Below are 21,815 nucleotides of genomic sequence, written 5' to 3'. Positions count from 1 at the left end.
TGTACCATAAAATTCTCTCATCTCAGTAAAAGAGAGAGAGAGAGAGAGCGAAATTATTACTTTTATTAATTAATGTTATTCAATTTACACATAAGCTTGAAAACTTATAAATTACATAAAAAAACACTTTTGCAGGGTTTCTCAGTATTCGCGAATGTTCGCATGTCTGTGAAAAACTTGTCTATGACAATTACTTAGGTTCCAATGTAAAGTTCGTGTGTCTTGTGAATTTACGCAGCTCGAATCGTGCAAGTTCAGAGTATTACTGCAATACATTGATTACATTTTGTGGCTTTATGGTTTAGGTCAATAGTAGAATCCATAAGAAAATTGCAGTTGACATTCATATGTAAATCTTATTTACTGTATAATTAAAATCATTAAGCAAAGTCTGTGAAAAAACAAAGAAAGCATAGCTAGGGCAGGGGAAAAGAGCAATAATTGGTGTTTGTGTTTTGTTTAGATGATGAATGGTAACAAGAAAAGTGGACAATGGAAATATAAAGGATGTAAGCAGGTGTGTGGCCTCATTTCCCCACATTTTATGTTTCGCAGGAATAGGTTAAGCAACAATGACTTTCCCCTGTGAAGAGGTTTGGCAAGAGATAGAGGAATGCCAAAAGATGTTTGTTGTCAAATTGGCTGGCAAGAGATAGAGGAATGCCAAAAGATGTTTGTTGTCGAATTGGCCCACTCTTCTTGGTCAGCCACATATTTTATGGGACCATCCATCAGTGCAGATCATTAACCTTCACAGCAGTTCCTGCAAGATAAGAGGCTTTTCTCATAGGACTGCTAGTACCCATTTTGACCCATTACAATGTATTACACTAAAGTATATTTTGTGAGGCTGCTTAGGAAGTGATCTATTATAAACTTTAATTGTTCAGTTTTTTTTTTTATCATCATCACAGACATAAATCAGTACCATTCCATCCCTCAGGTGTGAACTTTGATATTAAAATTGATGGTAATCAATTTTTTTTCACAAGTGTTATCTTTTTTCAGATGGGCTACTCTTAGTATTCAGCAAGAACCAGTCAGAGGTTTACTTGGTAGAGTCCTGCGGCGCAGAGTGGTAGCTGCTGAAGTAGCAGCCAATACTAGACTTCCTGATGCTCATCATTTGGCAGAATGGTTAACAAGGCTATGGCTTCACCTAAACACACTGTTATCAGGTCACTGTAGTTCCCATGAAGTCGGAGTTGGCCCAGGATTGTTAATGGATAGTCCTCTTGGTCAAGAAGAGACACAAGTTTGGTTTACTGAAGTCTGGAATACTCGCTTAGTTCCATACATCAAAGAAACCTTGAGAACCTCATCTTCTCCAAATACTTCTATCTTTGACACCTGGACTGACCCACTAGACTGGGTGTTAGCCACATACCCATGGCCAGTTAATGCTGCTTGTGGCCCTGATCAGCTCACAAGGCAAGTGTCATACTCTCTTTGCTATTTAAAGATTGTAGTCATGACTTTTCAACTTGATTAAACCAAACATATGATACCATTTTTTTAAATGTAAAACTAAACATATTGCACCATTTCTTTTTGAATTCTGCTATAATCAAAATTTTACCCACAGAATAACAGCAAGTGATATTGGTAAACAGGAAGGAGGTCTTTTAAACAGAAAATTGTCAGCTCCTGAGCCCTATGTTCCACTGTCTGTTCGTCAGCAGGTAAAGTATATAAAAGCATACTGGTTTTCGAGACCACCTAAAGGTCCCAGTTAGAATTCATAATATAAATAAGATTACACAAACGGTTAAATTAGTAAAAGTGAAAATGGACATTTTGTAAGACATGCAATATATGAAAAACCTGATATTTACAGTAGATCAGCTCTAATTGCAGTGTTTATCAGTTTAATTTGCCTCTATAGTCTTGAAAGCAGCCTGACTGGTGATTTTTCAGAGGAATTTTTAATCAGGGCAGTCTGTTGGAAAGTTAAGGGTATTCATGCTGTTATAAAGGGTGTTATGGTGGAGGGTAAAATCAATATTCAAAACCTGTTTTACATATATTGATTAGTACGAGATGTAAACTTACCAATTAGAATTCTGAAGTGTGTTTTGTAATAAAATATTTGAAAATTATGCCAGATCTAAGAACTTTAGAAACTTTTAGGGCAAATGTAGACGCATGTATTGGCCTAGGGTATCATCTCGGGAAGCAGACGAGTCATACATTTAAGCAGGGATATAACCTAGGCGAACCTTCCCTAGAACTAATCTTACCCATGATACTGTGACCTAATTGGAAGGAGGGGCCTCCCCCTAAAATTAGCAATGAAAATAAAGGTGTAGAATGATGGGCGAGATTTTTTTGAGAAATGAGGACTGACCCAGGCTACTCCTTAGGTTAAAAAAAAATGTCTTCGTGCAAGGCATACACTAAGGGGATTCCTCCTTACATCCTCCATCACAGCAAGAAGGAGAAGGGTGTTCATTGCTGATCCCTTTAGTCCTACCTTGACTTGGAAGCTGCGCGTTATATTTTTGTGCATTTCACTAATAACCTGCATACATATTTTTACAGTGCCTCCTGCTCCCTCAAACTTCACACTTCTCATCTAGGTACTCTATCATATGCCTTTTCTTGGTCAATACAGATCATACAGACCTCTGCTTCTCTCTGTACTTCTCCATTACCAGGTGTGAGGAGAATTTGGCATTAGTTGTACCATTCCTCTCAGGTTACATTCAAAAGGAACCCTGAGAATGTCACATCTCCATGTTGTGTCATAGGTCCTCTCAAGGTCAAAGAAAAGTGATGTGATGCTGTTTGCTGACAAAAGCTTCATATATTGAAGATTCCTTTCAAACCAACACATCAGTCGTGGAGTGCATGCTTGGAAAATCATAATGTGCCGGTAACAAATATTTATGACGTTCCAAGTACCACATCAAAAGTTCTAATTTTTTCCATGATCTTACCATATAGACATGAGGCCAGTGAAATGGAATGGTAATTCTGTCTTGAAGGGATCGCTCCCTGGTTTCATAAAGTAATTTTCACCTCTCCCATAGTTTGGGGAAGGTATGTTCTAGAAAAATTGTTAATAAGGTTTAATATGGAGAACGGTGTATTTTATGATGAATGCTTAGCCAGTATGTTATGTCATCCAGTCCAAGAGCTAATTTACTACACTAGCTTAAAGCCAGTTCATATTCCCCTCACAGTGTAGTTCATTCCATAATGTATTTAAAATCAATTCCTACCTGCTCCATTTGCCTTCTTTGAACTGAATAGAGTCTATCAGTTTTCTCGAGAACTGGATGTTCACAAGCAGTAAATCTGCCTGCTGTTTTTCTCTCTCTTCCAAACTACAGTCAGAAATTATTTGAAATTGAATATGAAAATTGCCTTACAAAACTCAATGAGGTTATCCTTACGTTTCGAAATTCAGTAAGGTAGTGCTCATCTTTTCATCTGCAATACCTGGTGAATGCTGACCTCGGTTGTATGAATTCCATGGCATTTATGAGGCCACCACGGAACTGGGTGGCAGATAAATATGTCTGAACTTTCAGGTATTGATTGAAGCCTGGCTGAGAGTGTAATTTCATTCAAGTCAAGAGCATCATGTACGGAGAGGATGTCGCTGGTCAAGTCATCCACTGAACTGTGCCCCAGGAATGTTGCCCAATTTTCATGAATGTTCCATTAAAGTAACCTTGAAGATGGAGGATTTAAAGATATGGTCATTATTATTGGGAAACAGTTGCTGGTAAATCTTATCATTCATCACTTCAACTTGTTATTAAGACAGTCATCACTCCATAAATATGAAAATGTGTTGACTCCCCTGTATTTAGGAGTCCTAGGCTTTCACATTCTACAATGGAACAAAGGTGATTTCCTCCCAGTATGACAAAGGGATGAGGTAGCTGTTGAATGAAGGATTTAAATTCATCAACAAAGACCTCACGAGGTGGTAAAGAGAGAGAGAGCATGATGTATATTTTCTTTGGAGACAGCATATATTTTCTTTGGAGACAGCATAATGTATATTTTCTTTGAAGATGGATCTGCATAGTTATTGCTTGCAGTGGAAATTGGATATTAATAGAATTTTATGGGGGTTTCATTATAAGTACAGGGAGTCCCCGACTTACGTCGGAGATCCATTCCTACTGCTTGGTGCAAGTAGGATTTCGATGTAAGTCGGATCTTAACATTAAACAATTTATGACAATGAATAAAAAGTGAAGAATTCCTTACTTAAACAATTTATAGAGACACTGTTTGCCCAGGTGCTACCCTTCACGTCAATATGTCAAGGTGATTGACAGTTAGGCCTACACCCCTCCCCGTATTTGGGAGACTTTGTAATAGTAAAAGATTGGGAAAAGCAAAGAATTGTGCTAAAACTTTACCTTTTTTTTATCATACAATAAACCTTAAACTAAAACACTTGTAACTACCTACTTTAATAGTTCAAACACCAATACTGTACATTACAAGAAATAATGACAAGTTTAAGATTACGTAAATCATGTAAGTACTGTATACCCACATAAATTACCTAGTTATTGAAATGCAAAAAGTTGTAATTAGGGCATGGAAAATGAAAAAAGAATCACAAAGTAACATCACATTTATCTATAAAACTATACAAAACAAATAAACATACATTTTAAATATGCTTACAAAATCTCTCTCTTATCTCTGAGAGAGAGAGAGAGAGAGAGAGAGAGAGAGAGAGAGAAGAAAGAGAGAGAGAGAGAGAGAACAAAAATGCAACTCATACACTAGTGACAGTATGCACACAAAGCATCAAGAGCTACGAACTGTGTGATTGGCAGAGAGAGAGAGAGAGAACTGAGTTGTTAATATACATCGGTAAAAGAGAGAGAGAGAGGGGGGTGAACTGAGTTGTTAATATACATCGGTAAAAGAATTACAAATGTCGGGAAGGTGTTTTTTTATACAGTACATATTACAGTGATAACAGATCAGTATTGAGGGATTTTACTTTCAAATTTTGTTCATATTTTGCTGTATTTATATAGATATTAATATTTTAAAATTCGTAAATCATTTTTTATCACAAAAAACGTATTTAAGTCACAAAAATAAAATGAAAATACAGTAATTAGAGACTGCTATATGAAAAAATCACTGTTGAGAGAGAGAGAGAGAGAGAGAGAGAGAGAGAGAGAGAGAGAGAGAGAGAGAGAGAGAGAGAGAGAGAGAGAGAGAGAGAGAGAGAACCCAGCCTAATGCTGCTGGCCCAGCGCCATAACTTCAGAATTATCAGTGTATGTCAGAACCTGATTTTTTTATATTTTTGAATAGCGTCACAAGATTGGAATGTCGTAGGTCGACACCGTCGTAACCCAAGGGCTCCCTGTGTATAGAAATAGACCCCATGGCTTCTTATATTTATGTTAAACTGGGAATGATAGCCTGTAAACTCTTATGGACTCTGACATAGTATGACACTCCCAAGATTAGAAGCCATAGTTATTCCCATTTAGCCCTTAATTACTAACCATTCCACTGGAGAAAATTAATGAATTTTACTTAGACTTAGAGGCCTGTAAATTGTAGCTCCTTTTAAGTGTTATTAGTGTACTGGCTAGCTCCTGCTTTTTTCTAGGAGACCGATTCTTACTTCCAGTTGCATTCCGTTTCAAGATGATGACTGCACAATTTCCAAGGAGTAGGAACCTGCCACAGCTGTAACAGTCTCCCTAGAATCATCGGTGTTGGGCACCCATGATGTCATCTTTGTAGAGGAAATGCTGTCAACCTATGGAGCACCAGAAAAAACTGGCACTGCCTCCGGAGAGCTCTCAACTGGTGCAATCTCTCAAGTATTAGGCTCCAGAGGAACAGGAACAATTAGGACAGTTTGTGCAGCCTCCAAAGACGTGGACGTGCCAGTCAGAGCTGGCGCAGTCTCCAGAGAGGCAGAAGTGCCAGAAACGACATGTAGCTTCTGGAGAGGTGGGAGGGCAGAGCATATCTAGCACAACCTCCAAGGAGGCAGGAGCACCTTACACAACTAGCTCAGCCTCCAAAGAAGCAGTAGCACAAGTTGCCACTCATGTTTCCTTTACTTTAGGGAAGAAAACATTTGAGGTAGCATTTACATTTCTTTTTTGGTTAGCAGCAGTACTAGAAAATGATATTCCTGGTCTAACAAACCTGCTTAATTTTTTCTGTTTAGCCTCTGCAGATGCGATGCATTTAGCTACCCTCATTGTCTATTTTTCCATGAAGTACACATCACAATTCTGGGAAGAGGATGGATTGTTACCACAATGTGTACATTTTGGTTCTCTATAATACTCGCCATGCTCTGGCTCACTAAACTTTATGCATGTGGTAGGCTTGCCTTGTATTTTCTTCTTACAAGGTCCATGGATTTGACCATATTCTTGACAGTAAAAACATCTTTTTGGTCTTGGATGTACTGTTTAACCTTGAATTGTAACCTTTCTTTTATTAAATTAGATAAACAGGTGGCATTGAATGTAGTAATCAAGTTTGGAAGTGGAGCTAAGGCACCATTGATCATCATCTTCATCCTTTCAGTTCTGATCAATCCTCATGTTTTAATTCATCTATGAGTTTCTCTTCCAAATATATCATTAGCTTAGGGGTGAATAGCACTCCCTTGGAGTGCTTCCCAAAAGCAGGTATGAAGCAGTCAACTTGTAACTCCTCCAAGATGTGATAATACTCTTAATTTTTCACTTCTTCTTGGGAGGCATTTTCTATTGCCAGTTTTTCCGACCTTGAGATATTCTAAGTTTTCAGCTACAACTCTACACAGTGTCTCTGTACACATTAAAAAATATCCCAATTATGATCTTCCAGATCAAAGGTCTAATATTAATTTTTTATAAGAATGTTTCAGATATCCCTAGCCGTTTCACAAAGATTTCTCTCTTATGAATTTCCCCAAACTCCTGTCGGGAGCATAGGGTTCTAGTGTAATCACAGTAGATAGACTCAAAAGATTTCCTAACTAAATTGGTGTCCAGGCAGAGGTTGTCAACTTTTGGGTGTTTTTAGGGAGTCCCCACTTCACTGGATGAAACTGAAGTTAATGTAGGAAGCCGAAAAAGATCTGCCCCATATAGGAGGATGTGACTTGTCGCTTGTGTGGCGCAACATGAGGAGGGCCTTCAGCTGGGACCAGCCTTCTATTGAGAAGGGGCTGTCTTCGACAAGATGGGCAAACACGGGTCATATAAGGGTAAAAAACCCTCTCACCATCAGATTCCCGTTACCCATAATTATGGAGACTTGGTATGGGTTTGAGGGAGCTCATCTCTTCATAGACCAAAGTCTGCACCCCAAGGGGATTTCCAATGGGTTAGGGCATCAGGTCCAAAGTATTGTCCAAATCAAAGTCCAAGAGGATTCCATGGTCACCAACAAAGATATTCAGGTAAGGTCATAGCTTGGAGAGGATTAACAGCAAGAATAAAGAAAGAGTATAAGTATGGATGTAAAGTAGAAATCCCAATGTTTAATGCTCTTTTGCCCATTGCAAGGCTTTACCACAAGACACAAGGTTTTGCTGTTAAGGCCCGTGACTAAGACTGTCTCGTTGAGAGGATATGTCAACAAGATATTAGAAACATTGCGATCAAATATGTATCGTTAAGTATACCCAGTACACTGAATATATGATCATATAATTAAAGCCACAACTTCAGAATGAATGTCATTCATTCCGTGAAGAAGGAGATGGCCACACAAAGATATTGTTAATTAATTTTTTTACTAAAAATGATAAAAAAGGGTTTTATATGATGCAGTACAGATGATATGATAATCTGAGAAATCTACTGGGATGAGAAATTTGCCCTCCTTTGTTTGTGGTTTTATATACCAACCCTTTGTGAATGAAAGGAAAACCATAAACAAAAGACAGTAAAAATCCTACTACTACCCCGGTATATTTCCAAAAGTATTTTCTCACCTGTACTCTATTTACATCCTTTTCTATATATTCTTCGGTCAAAAAATTATATCTTCATGCAGCTGTCTCTTTTAAATTTACCACATATTCTAATGTAGAGTTCAAGCATTCAACTGGAGCATTTTGTTAGACAGTTAATAAAGCCTAAATTACATATCGCAAGTTTTTTTTTTTTTTTTTTTTTTTTTTTTTTTTTTTTTTTTTTTTTGTAATTTATGCTCAACCTTTTAGAAGTAGTTTAGAGGCTTCTCATTATTTTACAAGTTTCCCCTCCCACTCACAAGCATTAAGAGTATCACCTTGCCCTGCAGGTTATATGCCGTGCCAAGGTTTATGAAAAAATTATAATGGCTTGTATCTATAAAACAAATTGCTTTACATTTATTACCCCACTATTCAGTATCCATGTAAATATCAAAATATGTTCTAATTTACACTAAAAGAAATGCTAGAAATAAATATGGACGTTTTTATTAAAATCACTGCAATAAATGGTTCTAATATGTAATGTGTATGGCATATAGCATGAGCAAGCGAAAGATAAGATCATGGCATAATCTTATGTTTCTGAAAATATGAGATCTTATTCCATTAGTCAAGCAAATGAAAAATAAGATCATGGCATAGCCTTATGTTTCTGAAATTAGAGAGATCTTATTCCATGAAGTTATATTGTAAAGCAGCAATTATGAAAGTCACCATGATAAAAGTGTAAACCATGCAATAAAAATGCTTTTAATATACTATCCACCTAGCTGCCATTCTTTCATCTGAGAGTTAAGACAGAATTAAAACAGTTTTATGCGTAAATTATCTTTAAGTCTCAATAAGGTGACTAAACCTCTTTCATCCTCTTCTAACTTGATTTCAATCTCTCACCAGATACGGAAGGCAGAATCCATTTATTCAACTCCACAGTTACTTCCTTTAGGAGGACTGCCAAGGCCAGGGACCCATGGAACCGGGCAAACAGTATTTAGCAAGGACATCCAAACTGTTAATCCTTATCAACCTATAAAAGTTGATGAGAACAGTGAGAGGAATGAATGTCCAAATACATTTAACCACAGAGAAGAAGTACAGACAGTAAATGGTTCGCATAAAAATGGTAAGGTGTTCATGGACTACAAAACAAATGAAAATCTGAAATCTGAAATTGGCATAGAAGGGAGTGATACTTCCAGCTGTAAGAGGATATTATCAAATAGCAGAGACAGCCTTGACAATATGGTTGAGAAGCACCAAGACTACAAAACATCTACTGATAATCTAAGTGACGGCAGTAAAACATGCAGCTCACAGGTATCTTTAGTGGAAAATCACAGAAATGAGAAGGATGAAGTCCAAATGAACGAGGGAATGGAAACTGAACCATTAACAGAAAAGAGAGAGAAATGTGTACCTTCCTTATTCAATGGCTATGTGAATTCTTTCACGAACAATGTAATTGATTGTAAAGATATCGTTATGGACACTGATTGTAATGCTGAACACTATGATTCAAACTCAAGTAATCTTAAAGTTTTGGCAAAAAATGCTATAAATTCTAATGGCCTAGCCAATGATTGTGTGAAAATTATAAGGGAGACTGGTCCTAAAATTGACATAAGAGATATCTCTCATGAATTGACATCTACTTTTAAACCAGCAGAAACTGCAATGTAAGTTGCTATGGAACAATGATTTAGCCTGATTGTACCATATGTATATTCAGGTTGACTGTATTCAGGTACTAGCATTCCTAATATTTAACCTTGCTAACACAGTAAGATCTTTTGAAGCTATAGTTTTGTATTCTGAATTAAAACGGTTGCATAGTAAAAAAAAAAAAAAAAAAACTTCATCATTATATGTCGGATTCTCCCGCAGTAGGGTTAGACATGGAAATTACCTATTTTCTCTCTCTTCTTTACTGTCTGCCAGAATTCCTTTCTGGCCATGGTCTTGATCACACTAAAAACAATGTTTTCAATATCTTCTTATAGGTCTAATTTCAGTACCACATCCCTTCCCCTCTTCTTCATTAGAAATTTTATTTCATGCAAGGACTAGCAATAATAAAACTTTTACATAAAAGAGTATAGCAAATTTTAATTGCTACTTTTATATAAAAACTGCTCAAATTTTCATAATTCTGTAATAAACCTGCTTAACATCTTCAAATACTATTACTAAATCTTCCATAACCATTGTTCCCACCGATATACCAAATTTCTGCCCGAGGTTAAGTACATTTTCATGGATATCACCAAAACAGAGCCACCTCCCTTCTTCAACTGGTGTAAATACTGTATATAATTAAATGCAAATTTTATCGAATATTATTATAGGTCACTTATTCAACTGTATATTAGAATATGCGTGAACTTGAAGTGTTCATATTATGTAATACTGTATGTACAATCAACAGTACATTTTTAATAATGTATTCAATGTTATCCAAAGATTAATTATTAATAATAAAAAACTTTATTTCATTGATTCCTACATTTAATGATACCCACGACTATGGGCTTCTGGGGGAACTCAAAAGTATGCCAAGGTAAAGTATTTATTACAACTAGCAATTATGATTTTAGAGTGCTAAGAAAACCCTAGAGAAACCAAAAATAAAAATTACACTAAATTTAAATTTCCTAATTCAAGCTTCTACTCCTTTTGCAAGGGTTAAATATAATCTTGTGTATCATCTTTTGTTATAAACAGAACTAGTGCTTCTAAATACAATATACACATTTTTTAACTTGAAATCTAACTAAAGGCATGTCCTTTGCATTTATTTAATTGTAACAATATTTAATTATTTATCAATAATTATTTGACCTTTTTACTCAAATGCAGCACAAGCCTAAGAACTAAGCGCAAGGAGTATCCATAAAAATATATATTTATATATATTTTTGAAAACTTTCAAACATACTATACTCATGGATAATTTTTACAGCAGTCTTTCAAAATATATATTTATATATACTTTTTGAAATTTTTCAGTCATACTTATTCTATACTCATGGATAATTTTTATCAAATTTACAGCAGTCTTTCATCTTGATGGCCATTTTTTGAAAAAGTCAACAAGGGATAAAATACTGAAAAAATACATACTGTTTCTCCAAATTTTGTACACTCCAAACATGTAATCAATACGTTCTACACAAGATGTCAAATGTTTACAGAAAATGGCTTATATATTATTACTAGGTAGTTTAGGCTACTACTGAGAGAAGCTTTAGATTTTATTCTGGTATAAGTACTTAATAAACAGCTTCTTCAACATACTAATAAATCTCTCTTGAATGAATTGGAAACATCCATATACATGATCATATACTTTGGCCAGCCCAATGAGATGTCAGAATTTTAATATGGTGGTCTGGGTATACCACCTAATACCAATCTTATTACAGTCATTAGAACATGTAAACTTTGCAAAAGACATATTCACATAAAGTTCTGTAACTTTAAAATCTTTGCACTTCATATTTTAATTTTATGCGATGCGAGCAACAATCAACTCATGCATAAATGGACCCAAACCCAGATGTAACTATAAATCATCATTATTGTGACTAGACTAGATTATCTAACCTTCAAATTACCGTTCTGTCAATGTAACAGAAATGGAGTTCCACTGCTCTTTTTATTAAACACAACTTGCATTTACTTGCAGATAGCTTCAACATTTAAGAGGAAGAGGAATTTTTCACATATTTTCAATTTACTGTAAACAAGAAAAATCACCATTGAAAATGTTATTTAATAAAGGGATAACTGAAAATTCTTTGATCCGTTTACTCAAAAGCTGACTATTATTTGAAAACAATATGTAAAATAACAAACCAGAGCTCCCTGGATTCAAAATAATACAATGGTCTAGTAAACTTCTTAATACCAAGACGATCACCTGTACTTCTTAATACAAGAATCACCTGTGAACAAAATTTTCTCAGAAGTTCTAGGATAGGTCTGCATTACATATCTAAGTTATTATGGAGTCAAAACATGCCACCTTCAAAAAATTAAAAATTATGAATGTACTTCACGATCCTAAAGGCTTCACTTTTGCATAGCAAAGCTACAAGAGATTTAAAACAATCTTTCTAATTTTAACCATGATCAGAAAGTTGATATGCCACTCATAATAAATAAATGCAAAAAGGAGTATTCCTTTTTTTTTTTTTTAAATAAGCTTCTGATCTGATGCAGAAAACCAGCTTTTCTAGCTTCTAAGATTCAAAGTACAGTATTTAAGGCAGTACAAATTCTGACATCATCAGAGACACTATTTTCCATGGTTAAAGTAAATGCTAGAAAAAAAAAACAGTAACATGTGTACATGAAATAAGCTCAACATACAAACACAAATCCTTAGTCTGCTAAAAAAATGACTATGAACTAATTAATAGTAGACATGCATACAATTTATCAGGATACACATGAATACAGGTTCATATTAGGGGATGTTTCTACTATGAAAAGTTACCCTAGAACATTATACACTCTTTCAATTAAATGGAAGCCTAACTGAAGTGGCAGTGAAGCCGACAAAATACATGAAAAACGCAAGTTCTACATAAGTTGGTAAATTAAAACAAAATATAGCCTTCAATTTCAAAAATGCTTAATACAGCTCACAAGGAATGAATGCTTTATAAAGTTATTTCAGTATTTGTAGAATAAGTTTGTTGTAAAGAAACTACCCTTAAAAAACAATTCAACCAAAGGTAGTGGAAAATTGCAACTTAACCCATTATTTACCAGGCTACATTTTCCAGCACTCACCAGATTCCCCAGTTCAGCCGTTTGTTTCCTTCCACTGTCAAGCTTTGGAATTCTCTTCCTACTTCAGTTTTCCCTAATTTCTACCAGGCTCCATATTTCAGGAGGAAATTATAGTTTCTTTAAAATTCAAGCTCCATGTTTTCACCTTCTCCCTTACTCCACAGTAACTACCTGGCTCAGACTATCTTCAGACTCAAAACTAGGATAAACTAAACCCGATATACAAGATTTTATATGAATTACTGATGCCTTTTTTTTCTAAAATTGTGCCTAAAAACTACACACATACACATTATTCTGTGATAAAATTTGCTCATAACTTGCTTGTGTGTGTCAATTAACAACACGAATGGATATCTGGATTAAAACACCATTCAGTCTTTACCACAAATCCAAAATTAAATATCTTCAGTATTTTGACCTTGTAAGCTAAACTGTTATTAGTGACAAGCTGTTCTTTTTTGACATTTAATTTATACTTTAAAAAATAATATTTCTGACATTTTCCCTTTAATGAAATTCAGGCATTATTAAATAATATTTCTTACGTTTTCCCCTTACTGAAAATCACCTCCCTCCTTCCAGAAAAGTAAAATGGCCCCTTGAAAATACTTCACAGCAATAATTTTTATTGGAAAGATTATTTACTTCTTCCATTATTCTATATAAGAATGTTATGTCTGGCTTTTTTAACTCTTGACGAGCTCATTTTGAGAGTGGCCAATGTACTAAATTGAAGAGCCAGTGTTTCAACACCAAACTTTATGCACAAGTTTGAATCAAGAGAAAACTATAAATTTTCAGCATGATAATTAATTATTTCTCAGAATAATATGGAATGTATAAATTTAAGATGTCTTGGAAGTAACACTATCTACTAATAATTCAGATTAAAAGTTGAGACACTGACTCAAAAGTATCAATAGCAAAGCTAACCTACTTCAGATACTTATTCAAACTTGTACTTCATGAAAAATTACATTCATGAAATAAAGTCTACAAAAGAAGATAAGTACTTACCAGTTTCAGTAAAGCAACTGATTACAGTATCTGTACACTTAATTACATTTTTATCAAGAAAAAACTTCTTAATTAGCTATAAAGAACATATGTTTAAAAGGTGCAACCAAATGCTAAAAGCAATTGAACAAATACAGTATTTTAATTTTTATTCAAGGTGCGATTCTAACAGAAAACATCTTCAAGCAAAATATGTGGAAATGGCAGATAATTTAAATAATTCTATTGCAAGCACAATCATCATAAGGAGAATCATACTCGGAAGAGCCATCAAGTGTATCATGTGCACATTCAAGACAGCAAAGTCAAATGCATTAATATTATCAATGCAAAAATTACCAAGACAGCAATGATTCGCTTGTGTCAAAAGACAACCTAAGCATGGCTCTTTCAGAAGCTAACCAAGAATACGTAACCTATGTAGATAAGATTGTGCCCAAAACTCTATACTGTATAAAAAAAAATTGAGGATTCAAAATGTACTTTTAAGTATTTTAAAATTTACATCATAATATTTGATCTTTATAATAACTTACATTATTTTACTGAAGATTAAAGAGGAGCATCATATATCTTATTGCTTATACATGCAGTCCCCAATTATCGGCAGGGGTTCTGTTCTTATGACACTTTGCGGCAGCACCAAAAAGCACCAATAATCACCAATTTTTGGTTATTGGCACCTCTGTTAGGAATGTATCAGCGCCAATACCCAATTATCTGCGCTGATAAGTGGAAATTGGTGATCTCTGGCGCCGAAAATTACAGATTTTCATCACTAGACAAGCCCCGTAAAACCAGATCGCCGATAACCAAGCCAGCCGATAACCGAAGGCTGCCTGTATTAACTTTTCAAATAATCCATAAACTACAAGTGAATAATTAATAATCGGTTAAGAGTTACGAGACCTAATAATATTTATACAAACTCTCATTCTGCAACATTTCAGCAAAAGTCTCGGCTGCTTCAGTATGACAATGTAGGGTTACCCCCAAAAAATTTTGGATTAATTCACACAACTTTTCAAAACTAATAGAAGAGTTAAAAGGTTGCATTAACATAATACCCTTCAATATCAATAACTATTACCTTGAAACTGTATAAATATCCTTACCTAAGATAAAATTGTCTACTGTTCCTATTAATTACGTGTTTTAACTTTGTTTAATCTATTCTTAAAATGCTGACTACAGGCAGTCCCCGGTTTATGACGGGTCCGACTTACGATGCTTTTCAAAAATATTCATCAGAAATTATTTCTCGGTTTACAATGTATGTTCTGGGGGTTACGACACGTCGTACACCCATCTGACGGAAGAAACATGGCTCCAAAATGGTAGAATAATCAAAATTTGGAGGCTTTTTTCATGAAAAAATCAATAAAAATGCAGTTAAATCGTTTTCAATACAGGCACTCCCCGGTTATCGGCGGGGTTCCGTTCCCGATGGTGTGATGACAATCGAAAATTGCCGCTAACTGAAAATCGGCAATAATAGCACTGATCCCTGGTTAGCTGCACCGATAACCGGTTAGTGGCGCCGATAACCGGTGATCAGTGCCGCCGATAAGAGGCACTCAGCGCCGATAACTGGTTATCAGCGACAAAAATCTGGTTATCGTCGTTGCTAGACAAGTGCCGTAAAACCGGATCGCCAGTAACCGAGGCTGCTGATAACCGGGGACTGCCCGTACACCCAAACCACTAAAAGTAAGGTTTTCTTAGGATTTTTGACGATTTTCGACGATCTTTCAATTTACAATGCGGTGTAAAAACGGAACCCCCGTCGTAAACTGGGGACTGCCTGTATATTTGTAGCCACCACCCCTCCTACCCCGCCCCCCCAAAAGCATAAACAATTCAAATTAAATTCTTAACTCTTGAATTTATTATTAAATATTTACCTGTAACTTAATGAATTATTTGAAAGATATATAATCTTGGATCTCAATGGAATATTTAAAAATGTTATTACCAAGAAAATAAATTGTACATCTTGAATCCACAATGAAATACCTAAAAAGTGAATATGACTAACAACACCAAACCCAATGCTGTAGACAGGGGGAGTTAAGAAGTTTCATACCCAATAATAACCAAACCATAAAATATTTCTGAAAATTATGTTAACCCTTCAGGTTTCACATCTAAGAAGGCAGCTATACTGCATACCTAGAATAAGTTTCCTTTCTATGCATGCTGCATATCTAATTTAGAAAGGTTAACTATTCTTTCAGACCTCCTTGCTAAACACCTAGAACAATTTGCATTTAAGGCCCACAGCTAACCTCTTAAGCCAACTGACATCAACTCATGGATTACTGTAACTCACAAAGTTTTTTTATTACAGACTGTAAGTAGGATGGCAATAAATCCTCAAAAAATACTTTTCCTACTGCAGCTTTTAAACACTGTAACTTTTTATAAAGAAATCGACTACAGAATTAGCAAATTTCCCAACCTCTAGAAAAGACAGTTTTCTCTTTTAACTTGAATGAAGCCCAAAACCTCATTCATTCATCATCATTTCCAAAACTGTTTTATTCAAAATTTGTTCAAGTGACACAATGTTTATGTATTAAATTATGCAGTCTGTGTAAGTACAGATTTGCATTATACAACATATATAAATCCTGACAATACAAATGTCACGAAATAATGCTACACATATAATGCAAAATACATGTATTTACTCAAAGTTGGCAAAACTTACATTTTTTTTTTTTTCCTAAATACAAAATTGTCAAAACTTAAATAACTATTTTTAATAAAAAATGAACAAATAAAAAACAAAAACGTGAATACTTATTCAGCCTTGACTAGGCCTTCAGCAATTAGTGTTTCGGTAACAAAAGGAATGTCGATCTTATATACCCCATCAGCTGTCAATTCCACATCAGCTGTGACTGGAGTATTTTGTGGCAACAGCTTGTTAATGCATTCTTTAGCAGCTTCTTTAACATCTTCTTCAGATACACCTATAAAAAAATTTGTTATAAATTTCCTGTCCGACAAATCTACAGCAAATGTAAATTATGATTATTATTAGAAACTTAATATGAAAAACAAAAGATTTTTGGTACACAAAATTAAAACAACTGAAAATTACACAAAACTATATTCATTGCACGCCAATCATTGAATCATTTCCATCGATCATTTCTTCAACCAGACTTCTGAGCTTTCATAAGACTGGCCCAATGTCTCATTTTACTTATTTTGGAAAGCAGGTTTTCAAATTTCAGATCCAAAAGTATACTCATATAGCAATGAGATTGATGATTCACATATGAATAATATTCTACTTAGTACACAAGTTTTAAGTGATCTCCACAGTAAAAATTATATAAAATGAAGTGGAGCACTATTTTGAGTTTATACAAAACTGTTTCAAGCAAAAAGAGTCATGAAAGATAAATGATTTTAATAGCTCAAACTAAGATTAAAAAATTCTCTAAATGCAATGACAACTCTCCCTTGAATATAAAATTCAGAAAAAGTTTCTAAAATTATCAAAATTATCAAAAAAGGGACTGATTCTGGCTATTGTTTTGGCTCCATGGTATGTTTTATCTTAAGATACTCTGGCCTCCAAATGGCCTAATTGGACTAAAATGTCACCTTCCCAGAATAAAACTTGTGACATATGTGATAATTTAGGAACCCAAAGGCTTGTATATGAAATATAAACAATAATGTAATTCCAAAAATTCTTAACTGAAAATAAGGTTACTATAACTGGGTACTGTGACCAGATCATCAAGTTCTTGGGAAAATATAATTTAGAGTTTATATAATTAACTGCAGTTCAAAATTGAATATAATACCTGGGATTTAATTCTCTTTACAAAGATCAAAGTTCAACCACCAGTAATCTGGGGCACTGGTTCCCCTCACCCAGAACTTTTCATTCTGCTTCTTTAACTATTACACATGTATTCTAGTTGTTGTTGTTGACTGCAAATTGACTTCAAAAAGCAGTCGGTCTATCTTATTGTTGCACAAAATTCTGATGGGGGCCATCAATTCTGAAATGTTTCTATTCTTTTATTCTGCCATGTAAGAATAAATTTTCCTATCTGGTCCTCAGCAGCTAACAAAAAGCTTGAACTATTGGACAAAAACTCCTTATTCTTCTGTGCATCTTACACATGCAAGGATGTGCTGCTGTTCTGCCCAGAACCACCAATTGTTTATCAACGTTTCATGCAGTGCAAGCTTAGTCCATAGTTTTCTTTCACATTCTGCTTTTGTCTCATCCTATTTACATGATGACCAGTATTTAGCAAGTACTTTTTATCTGATGTACCTTTCAGCAGGCAACCACAGAATTATCATGGTATTACTGAGACTAGCCTTCTGCCCTTCAATTTTCAGTTTACTGCAGTTTTGTTGGTTTTTCCTGAAATTTCAGTAATATTGGTTTAATTCATTAACTTTTTTGTACATTTTTGCTTTCATGTTCATGTAATTTTAGTCTTGGTTCTTTCTCTTGGTGAGTGTTATGGCCAGCAATATTTGTTTTACTGCCTCCCCACAACCGAAACAGTTACCTCTTTTTTTTCTGATGTCTTGACAATTGAGTTTTATTGATTTTAAGTAAATTATATTGCTAAGAAAAGTATTTAAGTCCTGTAGTAGACCCTCATTTACAGAGCCCTTCATATATGGACAGCAGTGTGATCCTGAATGGACCCCCATTGTGTGCAGGGACACTCTTCAGCTCTTATTGTTGGCGAGTCACCAGGTTATCTTCATTATTCTGTGGCTACAACTGTCAAATTGTTAGTATCTTCAAATGAAGCTTTCACCTTCTCCAAGTACCATGAAGGATCTGCATCACCAAAGTAGACCTTCCTCTTATAATGCCCACTATATTCTTGCCTACAGAGTTCTTGTCCTCAAGGAAAGTCTGCCAACTACTCGTAGTTTACTTGCCCCACCTCTTGTTCAAGCTGGGCCATCCACCCCAATGTCCTTCCTTTGCTCAACTGGAGCTTAAGACAAAAGCTGCACCTGTTTTACTTGGGGGTGACAACTTCCTCACTCCTACAGACCTAAGAAACTTTTACTAACATGTCCCAATTCATTGCTTTCCAAGAAGAATCCTTCTTTTGTTTGGTGGGGCCATGTGTCCTAGTTACAGGCCCTTCGCTTCAGTCTTATACTGCCCCTCAAGTCATCACCAGGATCCTTGCTCAAGTTACCACTTGGGTACATCATCTGGGCCTGAGGAGGCAACTTCCACGTCTTGTTTTGTGTTGTTTCTTTGGTCTTCATGTCAACATGGAGAAGTCAGACCAACCCCCATTCAAGCAGGCAATTTGGCAGGTACTGATCAAGCATCTTGTTTCTTTGGGGAAGTTCGTCCCATACAAACATTTTAACATGCGCTCTCTTCAGCTAGTCTCCCACTGGAAAGTCGCCTTGATGTTCCCAAGCATCAGGATACCAACCACAAAAGGGTCCTTCTCAAACTCAATTGGTAGAGCGATCGCCAGAATTGGATGAAGTAGTTCCCCCAGTGGCTTCAGACCATGGCCCCCTGAAGTACAAGGAGATTGGTCCAGAAGGGCACCAGCTACATAGTACTCCACGCAATTTTCTTTGGTCTCTAAGCATACATGACTGACTCACTGGGTTACAACCTCAGTCATGGAAGACAACTACTCCACCATTGTTTACCTGAGGAATCAAGGTGGGGCAAGGTCTGCATTGCTTGACCTGCTGGCCATGGGAATCTTTGATTGGGAAGATGGGCACGATAGCCTAGAGTTTGCAATTATGTGGTGGAATCTCTCAACAAGGGTCATCAGCATCTCTAGTTGAAGTGGTCTTTTCACACTGATGTCTGCAGGGTTCTGTAGCAGGTGTGGTGTTTCTCTTTATCAGATCTGTATGCCATGTTATGTATTGTTAGACTTACATTAAACTGTTCTCCACACCTGGAATCAGCAGTTGAGCAGTATACACCAGGCTAGAGCCTGGTATATATTTTTTACATATGCCTTGCATACACTTTTCTGTCTCTCCTCCTAAACTCATTTCATGCTTCAGATGAGTGAAGTAAATTATTTAGGGAACACAGAATAAACGAAAAACATGAGTGGTGGAATATTCTAAGATTTCCAAAAATCACAAGGGTTACACCATCACCTTCTGTTGCTGCTACAGCTTTGGAAAAAATTAAGAGTTCTAAATGCAGCTGGAGCCACTTGGTCCAAAGGTTGTATGACAGTTTTAAGGCAGATACACTATGTTTACATCTGAGAGTAGATCATCAAGATGGCTTTTATGTTTATGAGTTACCTTCATTTGGACTGCTGAGAGCAGTCCTGGCAGTTTTGAACATCAAAATAAGGGTCAAAATAATCCCAATTCCTAAAGCAAGGTTATCTCAGCACGGCCAAATCCCATCCAAAGAGGTTACGGGAACACACTCCACAGCCGTTTCTATGAGGAAACTACATGACTGCTCGATCACAGCTGTACCTTCTCCTGATCAACACGAAGTTATGGATTTTCATAGAACAGCAGATCAGGTTTGGCTGAGGTAGCAGCAGCTCAGGCCCTGCCTGAGGTGAGTGTTATTTCTTCTTCTCCTCCCAGCCATACAGAAGTGATTACTGGATAGACGACTGTAAGATAGAAAGACAGCAAGGCTCCTGTCAAGAAATTAAGCCTTGTACAGCCACAGCCTCCTTCTCAACCTTGCTTTCTTGACCATGACACTCCTGCATGTACAGCTGTTCATCCAAGTCGTGCTTCAAATGCAACAGTAAACTTGCCACACCGGCCTCGAGGACATGACTCCTCTACTCAGAATTCGTCTCATATACGGCCACAACATCGGTCTCGACCACGGTCACACAGCCACAACAAATTCCCGTGTTACAGAAGCCCTGCTCAGCTGAGTCATCAGCCTTGGCAGCACTTGTACAGCAGAGACCATTCTCCTCGTTGCTCATTTAGTAGGGAACGTTCTCCTCAATGTTACTCTCCTGATCGCCCACGCAAGGCTCATCGACCTGCTTCTACATCTAGACCTCCATTTCCTCTTTTCACCCTAAGAATGAGTTTGATCTTTCAGATTCTCATCTTCATGCACCAATCTCAAAGGTTTTAGTTCTTGACCGTGCATACACTCCAGTTGTTCAACAAGATGAGGTAGAAGTTGGAGATTCCCTGGATAGAGCTGACAGGAGTTCTAGAGGTTTAGATTTGGAGGATCCTCTACCACTTGATCATGACGCTAATGAGCTGGCCAAGACATACAGTGAAGTTGTTGATATGATTAGGAAGTACAATAACTTGGAGGAAACTGCAACCATGCCTTCAGACCAGTCTTCAGGCCTTGATAAGCTCCTAAGCCCCAAGAAAGAAACAAAGACCTCAGTAGGATTACCCTTGGCCAATCTCACTGATTTTGCCTTAGAACAGATACATACTCTTGTCTGTGATAAGGACAATTCACTATGTTCTGGGCAATCCCTTCAGTTGCTTCCACCTCCTCTTCATAGGGACAGGCATTTTTATGCCACCCCAAGAGTTGTCCTGCAACCAAGACAACTGGACTCGGACTTCGTTAGGTTGGGACTGAGCCTTTCCTTGGATCAATTTAAGGGGGACAGCACTTCTTTAACCCTCCAATAAGCAGCGTCTATGGAGGCTTCTGCTTCCATAGCCTTGCAAGCAATGTCTTCACTAGATCTGTGGTCTACGGCAGTGGGTAAGATTCTACGATGGCCTTCTCGAAGGATTCTAAGGAGACTTCATCCTTCTTTCGTCTCCTACAGCCTTGGGGCAGGACCATTTCTTTTCTGACCAACTTAACAGCGAATATGTGGGCCAACTAGTTGCCAAAGAGGAGGGACTCTGCTCTTTCTAAGGTGTCTAGATACATCAGCCCTGAGTCCATGTTAGCATTAAGGAACAGGATTTTATTGTTGTCACCTTGCCTTTTTCCTAAGGACCAGGTTCAAGCTGCAATTGATCGAAGGAGAGCTGACAAAAATGACTGTCTGGTTCTGCAAGCAGTCTCTAAATCATCAGGGTCTGCTCATTC

General features: G+C 36.4%; 2 protein-coding genes across 4 annotated transcripts in view; one reads left to right on the top strand and one right to left on the bottom strand.

The window, feature by feature from the left end:
- LOC136852022 (neuron navigator 2-like) overlaps positions 1 to 10,392 on the top strand; it is an 89,941-nt gene extending 79,549 nt beyond the window's left edge. For all 3 annotated transcript variants that reach the window (XM_067126495.1, XM_067126494.1, XM_067126493.1), the window contains 3 exons: positions 1,009 to 1,431; positions 1,586 to 1,682; positions 8,831 to 10,392. In XM_067126495.1, the coding sequence (XP_066982596.1) occupies positions 1,009 to 1,431; positions 1,586 to 1,682; positions 8,831 to 9,613 (1,303 nt within the window). In that variant the 3' untranslated portion in view covers positions 9,614 to 10,392. The remainder of the gene's footprint in view (positions 1 to 1,008; positions 1,432 to 1,585; positions 1,683 to 8,830) is intronic.
- Positions 10,393 to 16,589: 6,197 nt separating this feature from the next.
- LOC136852023 (tudor domain-containing protein 1-like) overlaps positions 16,590 to 21,815 on the bottom strand; it is a 114,770-nt gene continuing 109,544 nt past the window's right edge. The window contains exon 15 of the mRNA XM_067126496.1: positions 16,590 to 16,728. The gene's annotated coding sequence lies outside the window, so the exon portion shown is untranslated. The remainder of the gene's footprint in view (positions 16,729 to 21,815) is intronic.

The sequence above is a fragment of the Macrobrachium rosenbergii genome, chromosome 24, assembly GCF_040412425.1.
Source record: "Macrobrachium rosenbergii isolate ZJJX-2024 chromosome 24, ASM4041242v1, whole genome shotgun sequence".
NCBI classification, from domain to species: Eukaryota; Metazoa; Arthropoda; class Malacostraca; order Decapoda; family Palaemonidae; genus Macrobrachium; species Macrobrachium rosenbergii.
This window is presented reverse-complemented; position numbering and strand designations above follow the sequence as displayed.